The following is an 11,909-nucleotide window of genomic DNA, read 5'->3' as shown; positions in this document are numbered from 1 at the left end:
ATGGAATGGTCTGCCTATCCATTTGAGAGACGTAGACTCGGTCTAGACCTTTAAGTCTTTACTGAAGACTAATTTCTTCAGTAGGTCCTATGATTGAGTGTAGTCTGGTCCAGAGGTGCGAAGGTGAACAGCAAGGCACTGGACCAACGAACCGCCCTTGCTGTCTCTGCCTGGCTGGCTCCCCTCTCTCCACCGGGATTCTCTGCCTCTGACCCTATAACTGGGGCTGAGTCCCTGGCATACTAGTGTTCTTCCATGCCGTCCGTAGGAGGGGTGCGTCACCTGAGTGGGTTGAGTCACTGACATGATCTTCCTGTCTGGGTTTGGCCCCCCTATACTCAGCCTTGTCTCAGGGTAGTAAGTTGGTGGTCTTTGACATCTGCTGATGTAAAAGGGGCTTCATAAATACATTTGATTGATTGATTGAGATGGCGGAAGCAGAAGTGTTGTTTGAAGATGAAAGCGCGTCGAGTACAGTTAACGAGGAAGATGAGTGGACAACAGTGAAGTCCAAGAATGGAACGAAAAGGGCTACAATTGTTGTGGGAAATGAGTATGATGAATCATTGCTTGTTGGAGTACGATTTTTGGTTAAGGATGTTCATTTGGGAAACCCTTTTGAAGTCACGAGGATGGTGAAGAAGGCTTTGGGAAAAGTCAAAGAAATCAGGAATGGTATGGTGTTGATATCGTGTGTATCCAAAGAGCAAACGGAGCGTGCATTGTGGCTTGCAAAAGTATCGACTCATGAAGTGGACAGCTTTGATTTTCAGAGCAGGGCATCGGTAAAAGGTGTTCTCTCTGGCATCCCGTTGGACATTGATAATCAATATCTTAGGCAAAAAATTTGAGTAGTCGTGCACGTCGCTTGACCCGTATGGAGAATGGGAAAAGGGAGCAAAGTTGTATTATTGATGTTTGATAAAGAGTATCTACCACCCTATGTAAAGCTGGGATATAAAATATATGCCGTAAGAGCATTCGTGCAAAACCTAATGCGATGCAAGAAGTGTAAAAGGTTTGGCCACGTGTCAAGTGTTTGCAGATGGAAGGAATATTTTATTGTCTTTGAATGTAATATGTTGCAACTGTGGTGGGGATCATATTCCTGAATTCCCTAAGTGCCCTGTTAGGGTGAAAGAGATTGAGGTGTCAAGGATCAGAGCTGCACAGCAAATCTCCTATGTGGAGGCGGTGAAGAGAGTTGAAAGGGTAAGAGGCCACAGTTCTGTAGAAGATATGGCTGTGGATGCATCGCAACCAGTTGCAAATGTTATACATCAATCAAGTGATCTGGATACATTTATTGTGAAGAAGATGGATTTCGTAGCATTTATAGCCACAGTTATTAATTATGTCCAAGAAGTCCAAAAAGCTGGACATCATTATATCTGCAGCCGAGAACGTTTTGGGCCTCCAAGACTTAACGGCAGAAGAATTGCAAGGAGAAAATGTCCTGCCCTCACAATCTTTTAAATATAGAGACCTGTTCCAAACAGACCCATGGCAACTAGACCCGGCCCGATCCGAGTAAGGGAAGCAGCAGAAAATCTATTCTTTTTAATCAACTTTATTACAATCCCCTAAGGTTGATGTCTGCGCCTACGCGGAAATCTAATTAGAATAATAAACACATTCCCATAAAAATGTGTCAGTTTAAACTAGAGATATAAATGTTTTGCATTAGATGCGTCTCAATCCACTGCATCCGCCTATGTCGCACTTCAGCATCTGTGGTGAAAGGTGACAGAGCTAGAGCAGTGTTTGTCATACCATGAGACATCCTGAAAAACGGTCTTCTCACAAAATCGTCTGTAGTGTCCGAACGGTTTGTTCTACGACCCCCACAAGCATCTTTGGACTAGTCTGAAGTTGGTATAGCTAATCTGCCAACTTCTGTCAGTAATGTCCAAACAGTTTGGGCTACACACTAATATGACCCTCTGTGGAAAAGTGAGAGTCTCACGAACATGTACATGTCGGTTGTCTTGCTCTAGGATGCCCACAGTTGAAATAATTAATGGAAATACAGGTATTTAATGGAGACTGTTTAGTGACAGCATGAATGACATCAGTGAGTCCTGCCTTGATAGATTTTTGTAATCTTAAATTATTACTTGGAATAACAATAGCTAAAGCTCCCTGTCCCAGAATGACATGCTAAAGTGATAAAGTTTTCTGTTCCTGCTAGCTAGCAACAGGTCTACTTGTTGTAGCTAACTAGCTGCATTGCTAAGGTTGCTGTGTTGTAAGTAAAGTTGGGTATCAACTCTATAACTAAATACATTACAAATATAAACATTCTTTACCTGATAGCAGTGCGTCAGACGGAAATGAGGTATTTTTGATGTAACAGGAATGTTATAGGCCTACTATGCTTTGGTATTATATTCGGTTCTGTTATGTAAAATGCAAATTAATTGGTATGTGATCTTGTGAGACATTGTGAGTAGATGCGCTTGTTTTGAGATCAAAGCAAGAGCTGCATGTAGCCACCTGTGCACATTTGTTCATATTCTTTGCTAGTTAGTGAGTTATTAGCCCATTTCTATTCAACAATGGGGGAGTGGTTGCTTCCTACAAGAGCACAAAATGTGTGCATTTCTAGCCATCTTTGAAAAACAAGTCAGGTAAAGAGCTTTTTTTATGTCTTAAAGGGGTAGTGTTGTATTTTGAGACTGTCTTGAATAAGCTAAGTAGCCAATAGGCAGAAGATAGCATAATTTGTATGAGTTTCTGTAATAATGGGATGGGAATAATAATTAATTTTATTTTGTAAAGTGGTTTCTTGCATCAAACAACACAACATTTTCAGTCACCTCCTTGTCTGAAGGACAAATGGATAAACAGGTTAATGTCAAGCCCTGAATGTTTTTTTCAAGTCTCATGGAATGTAGGCCTACAATGAGCCACACATTGGCTGCTACTGTAGGCTGAACGATAGAACAGCTATTTCCACGTAAAAATATTATGGGATGCATTTTCTCCATTGTTTTTTTATGGTAGGACACTCTGAAAGGCCTACATTATGATCAAATGGCAACAGTAGGCTACTTGGCCACTGTTAAAACTGTAACTTAAAGTGGGTACAGACTCAGAGTTCACAGTAAACACTCACCAAAAGTAGCACCGAATTTCCACAATGTTCAAGTTTGCGCTCAGAGACCTGAAATTTGCTTAGTGCTGAATTTTTTTGAGGGTACATTTCCTATGACTATGTGATACAGCTATTTGTAGGCTATGGCCCAGGGGTATTTAACTCTTACCCTACAAGGTCCGGAGCCTACTCATTTTCTGTTCTAACTGATAATGAATTGCACCCACCTGATGTCCCCGGTCTAAATCCATCCCTGATTAGACGGGAAGAACGAAAAAAGCACAGTGGAACTGGAACTGCTTAGTATCATTGCAATGTTTGCGAGGAGAGCTTTATTGCGAGTAGGCATTTGTATGCATTGTAATGTGTATCATAAATCAACTTTGATTTGCTTGATCACATGGTTACAATATAAACTTTTAAAGAATAAAATGAAACAGAGGTGAACTATTCATAGAATTTATTTGCATAGATTAAACATGCTATCATATCAATTGACCAATTAGTGAACATAAATCATTACTATGTAGAAATGCAGGAAATTCCTTTTAAAACAGCCATAAAATCAAGCTTTTGCTGTTGTGTATTCATGCATCGCAATAAACTGTAATCTAAATGCATTATGACCTCTAACTTGGCCCAATTCACATTTCCAATTGACCACCCTGACATACCAAGCTAGAATGGGCCCTGTGTCTCAAACAATAGCCCATGTAGGCTAAATATCCCAAGCAGAGATACAGCAACTTCCAGAGAGGATCAGGCTCCTTGAGATTTGTGGTGGTCCCTCTGGTTTGGGTATCCTCAGCAGAACAGTGTCGTTCTGGGTTCCAATGTGCAAGAGGGGTCCATAGTTTTATTTTATAAAGGCAAACACATAGTGAATTAGGATTTTTCCCCCCATGTTCGAATTGGCCAAAGTGGTCAAGCCTCAGACGGTCTTCTGTAGTGCACACACATAGCCTATAGTTCTTCATCATTTTCACCAGTGCCAGAGAAGAAACCACAATTTAATACTTCTAGACTGATATACATGTTTATTTGGTTTGTCATTTTATTGTTTTTCATGGAATTTTTGTGGAAATGAAATATCATTTATTTAGATAAAATTTTCCAGAAATAGTTTTACCAGCTGTTTATTCTCAAATTGAAAAAAAGCCCTCCGGCAGCACTACACCCCTGCTGGATAGTCCACCATTTTTTTTATTGGTTTACTGTTTATTATTTGGCAGCGTTCGCCTGTCCAGAAAACAAAAATAAAAGTATGTTGAAAAAATGAAGAATTGACATTGGTAACAAATGGACATTTGAAATGGACAAATGGAAATAAATATACACAATATTTAAAAACCAGCTCCTCCCTCGCCAGAATGATCATTTTTTATTTTCTGTTGTTTTATTTAGTTACGACATTCACCACTCCCAGCTGTATAGCAATCAATTACTTCGGCGTCTCTCTGCTTTGCAAAACGTGCACACCCAAAGATTTTGGTATCTGCAGACATTGCTGACGCATGCCAGATCTTACAACGCCTGGATAAGTATTTCACGCATCAGCTAAACACATAATATGCTCCAGTAATCTGTTGCCAGACAGTCGATGACGTGGCACGCAAACATTGGTTGATGCATGCAACGTCTGATCAGGGAACACAACCTTTACCTCTCCATTCTCTGGAGGTGCATCATGGGTAAACAAATACCAACTATGATACACCGCCTGGTACAGAGTTTGAGACAGCGTTATCATCAGCTGGGATGACCTCAAGGACCTTTTGTATAGTTCACATAGTTTGGTGGGTAGGATTGATATTGCAGCCAGGCTTAAGCCTAGTGTAAATTCACTGGTGGAATGGCTGCCTGACCCAAAGTGAACTCTACAAGCCGCACCTTTTGAATTGTCCTCAATGTAGCACCTTGTCAGAACAGTAAAAACCACAACCCAACATGTCACAACTCAACCTAACTTTTTGGCTGTATTTTGGAAATGAGTGGGACATGTGACATTTGATGCGGAAAAAATCATAGATGAACCTTTCTGCTCGAGGTTGTTATAAACATTTAACGCTGATCCTGTGCATCAACTTGTCTGTCTCTTGCCAGGTGCCTTTCTTTTCATACCTTGATGCTTTCTGAACTGAGTAGACTTACATATAATTAAAGCAGAATCTTCATCACGTGTGTTCAAACATTCAAGATTTCCAGATCACTTTGGGAGTGTTAGGTATTTACAGTACTTTACTATGATCCGATTATGCCAGTAGAACAATTAATTGGTAAACACACTGTAACTAACATGCACAGAAAAGGCAAATTCATCTCTGTTATGAAATCCATCACCTGACTTGACTACATTCTTTATAGAATTGAACATGATGGGTGAATCTAAAAGCATACAGATGCTGCTAACTGTAATAATACTACACTATTTCATAGCCAGGTTTTGTTCGCCGCTCACAGGGTAATGTTTATGTGCTGCAGGTAACACTACCTGGCCGCTAGACCAGCCCCATGCAGGCACAACTCCTCTTAAAGGTCCAATGCTGCCATTTGTATCTCAATATGAAATCACTTCTGGGTAACAATTTTGCTAGGACTGTCTGGAAGTGATCTGAGTGGGGAGGGGAAAACTGAAAACTAGCTGTTATTGGCAGAAAGGTTTGGAACTCTTTCTTATTAGTCACCAGGCAGGTCAAAACTCAATCAGACCAAAATGTAAGGCTGCCTTTTCAAACAGCTCTTATGCTAAAAGGGCATTATTCAAATGTTAACAATTTCACAGTATTATTCCAACCTCATAGTGTAGAAATATATACTAAACACAGGAAAATAATGTATTTGACTGCACTGGGCCTTCACTGTTACGTAGCCCTTTCAAAACAACAGGGAATCAGGCCTTGCTGCTAACCTCTCCCTTAAAGGTCATCTTATGACAGTGACAAAAAAGGATCATTAAGAGATTACGGTTGTTGTACATCATTGTCACCAACATAGATTTGGTGTAGTGCCACCAAAGGAGAAAAAGTATCACGAGTGGCATTCTTGCTGCAAACACACCCATTGACACTCAATGATCTTGCAGTTAGCCACTGTTCATCCATGCAGTTGGTCCTACAGTTGTTAGTGTCTTTTGACCCCCCCCCCCCCCCCCCCAGAAAAGGAACTGACCTCAACCCACCAATAGGTCCTGACGCACCACTTGGGAAAAACTGGTGTAGAGATAGGGTGGCATCCACCGAGCCACCAGTGGCCTTTATCGTCATTGTCACTTTTCATATCTTCACTTAGAAATAATGTCAAGCTGGTCTGATAACATTTCCACACAGAATAAACAAGTCATTAATCTTTCTGTGGCAATATAAATTTCTCTCATTATGGAAGAAAAGCTGAAGGTGATCTTTTGAACTTCATTAAATTCCAAGATTATATGCCACCGATAGCTAGAATTTAGCTTGAACAGTTTTTGTCAGACATAACATGTAAAAAGTACCTGTCATTTTGGGTGGAAATGATTACCTTTCAACAACAAATTAGCTTTAAGCAATGTGTCAACATTTTGGAACAGAATATTCCTCTGGTGACTTTAGGACAGTGTACTTATTACGCAATAAGGCCCGAGAAGGTGTGGTATATTGGCCATATACCACAAACCCCCGAGGTGCCTTATTGCTATTAAAAACTGGTTCCTAACATTAGAGCAGTAAAAAAAGATGTCATACCCATGGTATACAGTCTGCTATACCACAGCTGTCAGCCAATCAGCATTCAGGGCTCGAACCACCCAGTTTACAATAAAGAGCGTAATGTTTTATTCAATTTACCACTTAAAATGTGACTTGATGTTGCATTATGTATATTTCACTTAACCAGTTATTGTATTCTTCACTGTAGGCAACTTAAACATTTATTTATTGGTCCACTTCCCAAAAGAAAAAAAGCTTCACAAGGTATTTTGTCTCCATTTACACCTTTTTTCACTGTGATCCTGCCTCCAGAACCATCCAATTTACATTAGAAAGAGAAGAAAACATAATTCCATCCTGGACATGCCCACAATAGTTTTTTTTTTGTAGATCTGTGTAGCGGGCAGGGTTTCTTCACACCTACCCTTGCTTTCAATAGACAAAAACATGTAACATTTTTGCACAGTTCAAAAAAGCCCTTTATAGCATCACATCAGACCCCAGACTGGAGGGATGTTGACAGCAGTCGTGACAGCATCAATGCAGTTGTTCCGTGCCAGTGGCGCTAAGCAGCTCTCCCACGACCGCAGAGGGGGACACTGGAACAGTGTTTGCGGTGGTGCGGGAGGGTATTGGACCCACATCTCAATGGGGTATGCATCAAGTGTCCCGGGGAGCATGACAAAATTCTCAGGCTCCCTGTGCATCAGCAAGAGGGAGAACATGGAAGATCTTAATGGTCGCTTTACGTCCTACACGGAGAATCTAAATGAGATACCTTTTCACATCACAAATGTAGGGTTTTCTTTTTTCACTGTTAGCCTAAAGAACTACCATTCACTTTAACCTATCATTAGGTGTAAAAATCGGATGATATTCTGGTCAGATGCGATAGAACGGCCACCCACTGCTTTCAAGTACACTCAGGTGCGATTCCTCTCTTAGTGGCTAAAACAGTGAGATGCCTACCTAGGATGTGTGTTGTATGAATGTGTGAGGCTCCATGTTGATGTCTGTGTGGCTCAGGTGCACTCACTAGAGGCAACCAACACGCAGCTTGAGCTACAGATCAAGGAACATCGGGAGAGAAGATCCCTTGGTGACCGTAAAGACATGGGTTGACACTTGGGGATGATCGATAACCTTCAGAACCAGGTAGGCCTACATGTACTTGAAAGCAGTGGGTGGCCGTTCTATCGCATCTGACCAGAATATCATCCGATTTTTACACCTAATGATAGGAGAAAGTGAATGGGGACCTATCACTGAACACCTTCCACAGTTGACAGTCTCATTTTGCTCTTAAACATCATCTTATGACCAGACGACGACGCACTCTCTTGTTCCTTTGTGACCTGTCACCAAGTAGAATTCTATCCCATCCTTTAAGCAAACAGTAGTGGGAAGGAGGGAAAGTAGATAAGAGAAGGAAGGAAGCCACTGGGCACAGACATCAATTCAATACAAACAAAATCTAATGGGGAAAACATTTAAACAGAGATATTGGCACAGCACTGAACAAAATTATAAATGCAACATTTGAAATGTGGAACCAACATTTTACGAGCTGAAATAGAAAATCACAGACATTTGCCATAAGCACAAAAAGCTTATTTCTCAAATTTTGTGCACAAATTTGTTTACATCCCTGTAAATGAAAAGGTTACTGAGGAGGTTGTCTGTAATAAAGCCCGTTTGTCAGGAAAAACTCATTCTGATTGATTGGGCTTGGCTCCCAAGATGGTAGGCCTACGCCCTCCCAGACCCACCCATTGCTGCGGCCCTGCCCATTCATATGAAATCAATAGATTAGGGCCTCATGAATTTATTTAAATTGTCTGATTTCTTCTGTGTAATGCAGTAAAATCATTGAAATTGCTGCAGTTATATTTTTGTTCAGTGTACATGACCAAAAGTATGTGGACACCTGCTTGTCAATCTCATGGGAATCAATATGGAGTTGGTCCCCCCTTTGCTGCTATAACAGCCTCCACTCTTCTGGGAAGGCTTTCCACTAAATGTTGGAACATTGCTGCAGGGACTTGCTTCCATTCAGCCACAAGAGCATTAGTGAGGTCGGGCACTGACGTTGGTCGATTAGGCCTGGCTCGCAGTCGGCGTTCCAATTCATCCCAAAGGTGTTCGATGGGGTTGAGGTCAGGGCTCTGTGCAGGCCAGTCAAGTTCTTCCACACCGAGCTCAACAAACCAGTCCTGTACGGACCTCGCTTTGTGCATGGGGGCATTGTCATGCTGAAACAGAAAAGGGCCTTCCCCAAACTGTTGCCACAAAGTTGGAAGCACAGAATCATCTAGAATTTCATTGTATGCTGCAGCGTTAAGATTTCCCTTTACTGGAACTAAGGGGCCTAGCCCGAACCATGAAAAACAGCCCCAGACCATTATTCCTTCCCCACCAAACTTTACAGTTGGCACTATGCATTCGGGCAGGTAGCGTTCTCCTGGCATCCGCCAAACCCAGATTCGCCCATCGGACTGCCAGATGGTGAAGCGTGATTCATCACTCCAGAGAATGCGTTTCCACTGCTCCAGTGTCCAATGGCGGTGAGCTTTACACCACTCCAGCCGACGCTTCGCATTGCGCATGGTGATCTGAGGCGTGTGTGCGGCTGCTCGGCCATGGAAACCCATTTCATGAAGCTCCCGACGAACAGTTATTGTGCTGACGTTGCTTCCAGAGGCAGTTTGGAACTCAGTAGTGAGTGTTGCAACCGAGGACAGACGATCTTTACACGCTACTTGCTTCAGCACTTCGCGATCCCCTTCTGTGAGCTTGTGCGGCCTACCACTTCTCGGCTGAGCCGTTGTTGCTCCTAGACGTTTCCACTTCACAATAACAGCACTTACAGTTGACCGGGGCAGCTCTAGCAAGGCAGAAATTTGACGAACTGACTTGTTGGAAAGGTGGCATCCTATGACGGTGCCACGTTGAAAGTCACTGAGCTCTTCAGTACGGACCATTCTACTGCCAATGTTTGTCTATGGAGATTGGATGCATGTACTCTATTTTATACACCGGTCAGCAATGGGTGTGGCCGAAATAGCAGAATCCACTAATTTGAAGGGGTGTCCACATACTTTTGGCCATGTAGTGTATCAGGACCAGTGGAGCTGAGGCTGCTGAGAGCTTCTAGAATCCGTGGACCTTGAGCTGCTCCTCTTTCGCCAGGCCAATCTGGAAGAGGGATGAGGGCAGAAGAGACATCACACAAAGGAACTTCGAACTCCAGTCAGAGAACATTTACAAACAGAGGCTTTTCTATGAGAGCCATCTGTAGGGGCCATGACAGATGGCCACTTATACTCCACACTTGTGTGTACTACGCTGGGTGCAATGTGCTATAGCAGGGACAAGAGTCAAACTTACCTCAATCAGAAATGTGCAGATATTCTTGCGCTGGTCACCTTGCAGCTGAATCACTTCCCCATACTCTGGGTGCTCAATCACTGTCCCATTGCAGGCAAATTTCTGTTGACAAAGCGGAACTAGTCAAACGGCCTGTAGAACAAAACATGGATCTTTCTTAGTATACCACCTAGTGTCAACTCCCTGCCATAACATACCTTCTTAAAGGCCTTGACTAGCTTCTTCTTATCATAGTCGATGGCTATGCCCTGGACCGTGGTCAGAGTCTTCCTGCCGTTACGCTGCTGGATTCTTATGTGGATGTAGTCGTCAGTCCCAGATGGGAGCCTGTCATTACCCTTAGTTGCATCAGCAAATGGGTCTGTGGGAAGAACACCATTAAAAACAAAATCACTATACTTAAGACAAAAATTGAGTTCAAAACAAAACGTGTCATTTCTAAAATTACAAGGAAGCAACCTAAAGGGATACCTAAGATGTCACTGTTTGTTTGACCTAGATAATAAAAAAATGCAGGCCGATAAACTGGTGATGTAACGTCCTATCCACGAGTCTCAGGCCCAAGTAAAACGCTGCTCAGATGCTGGTCAGCATCTACGCAGACCTTAGTTTATCGGGAATACTGGGGTTCGTGACACATGGTGGGAGAAAGCAAAATTTCACAGTCTAGATAGCCAATCATTCCGGCAAAACACAACAGGCAGAACTAGCTGAAATTTCGAAATTAAAGCATGGATGCCAGTAGGGGACAGTAGGGGAATATCAGTAGGGGAATATCATTAGATGTAGCTATTTGGCTGAACTATTTATAGTTTCAACCTGAAGGGCTTCCTGAAAAAAAAACTGTCGTATCATACAGATTGGGCAAAAAGTTACATTTATACTCGGCCCATTGTTGACACTGTGCCAGAAAGACAACCGGTAGTAACAATTTGCTAACCGAATATGTATTGTACGTTGATTAATGTGTCCACAATACAGACTAATTTGCTATATGGGCTACAAATCCGTGTTGGGACCAAACGTTAAACAAGGACATTAACTTTGTCTTATGTCGATAGGTGTTGGTCAACGTTTAAAAAAAAAAAACACCTGGCATGCTATTAATCACTTTTTGCAATCTGAAGGGAATGTTCTCGATATAACTAACCAGATGTTTTATGAAGACATGTATTAACAATTTGATTAAAATCAAACGTTATATTTAGTTGTAACGTCGTCAAAATGTTTGCAAATGCTAGCTAACATTACCAACTGCCATTCCCCCCACTAATCACGTTAGCTGAGATGGTTGAAATGTCTTACCGAAAGTTTGGAGGTTCTGGATAGCGGACATACGATAAGATTGACTTTCCTTTCGGATAATAACTGGCTAGCGATCGACGGTTCTGCCCAATTTCTGTTTTTCTTTGAATCTTCCTTTACACGGGGACGAAGCTTTAGTCGGCTGACCGGCTTTCACAAAATGGACATCCTTCAGATTGCAAAGTGGTACACAACCTTTTACAGCGCCTCCCCGAAACCACCGTCACCGACGTTTTTGACGTACGTATGGACGTGTGCTACGCCACCCTATTTTACTGGAAGGAAGACATAATTATTTTGGTATTTCTGAGGGGAAAATATCCACTAGGCTGCATAAAAAAAAATATAGCACAAATATCTAAATTAAATGTGAAGACCTTAGCTAACTACAAGGTAGAGTTCTATGAATATGGGAACTTTCCTGGAGTCATTGGCTG

The 11,909-nt window shown here is 42.1% G+C and overlaps 1 protein-coding gene across 3 annotated transcripts; it reads right to left on the bottom strand.

Moving 5' to 3' along the window:
- Window positions 1–6,988: 6,988 nt before the first annotated feature.
- On the bottom strand, window positions 6,989–11,686 carry LOC139579517 (eukaryotic translation initiation factor 1b-like). Of its 3 annotated transcripts, XR_011675772.1 has the most exons (5): window positions 11,473–11,645; window positions 10,365–10,528; window positions 10,168–10,269; window positions 9,879–9,975; window positions 6,989–7,479 (listed from the first exon to the last, which is right to left on the bottom strand). XR_011675772.1 is itself a non-coding variant. In XM_071408238.1 (4 exons), the coding sequence occupies exons 1-4, from the start codon at window positions 11,501–11,503 to the stop codon at window positions 9,931–9,933; spliced, it is 342 nt and encodes a 113-aa protein (XP_071264339.1). In that variant the 5' UTR covers window positions 11,504–11,686; the 3' UTR covers window positions 6,989–9,930. The 3 variants fall into 3 exon arrangements, 2 of the variants coding, with proteins under 2 accessions (XP_071264339.1, XP_071264344.1); XM_071408238.1 differs by having other exon boundaries at window positions 6,989–9,975; window positions 11,473–11,686; XM_071408243.1 differs by lacking the exon at window positions 9,879–9,975 and having other exon boundaries at window positions 11,473–11,647.
- Window positions 11,687–11,909: the final 223 nt, after the last annotated feature.

This window comes from Salvelinus alpinus, chromosome 1 (assembly GCF_045679555.1).
Source record: "Salvelinus alpinus chromosome 1, SLU_Salpinus.1, whole genome shotgun sequence".
NCBI classification, from domain to species: domain Eukaryota; kingdom Metazoa; phylum Chordata; class Actinopteri; order Salmoniformes; family Salmonidae; genus Salvelinus; species Salvelinus alpinus.
Note: the sequence above shows the minus strand (reverse complement) of the source record. Positions and strands in the feature narration are given on the sequence as shown.

Excerpts from the sequence above, each read along its gene's own strand:
- LOC139579517 (XM_071408238.1), bottom strand. The coding sequence starts at position 11,503 with ATGTCCGCTATCCAGAACCTCCAAACTTTCG. Across the intron at positions 10,529-11,472 it reads CCAGAACCTCCAAACTTTCG|ACCCATTTGCTGATGCAACT; the intron begins GTAAGACATTTC and ends TTCTTCCCACAG. Across the intron at positions 10,270-10,364 it reads TAGTCAAGGCCTTTAAGAAG|AAATTTGCCTGCAATGGGAC; the intron begins GTATGTTATGGC and ends CTTTGTCAACAG.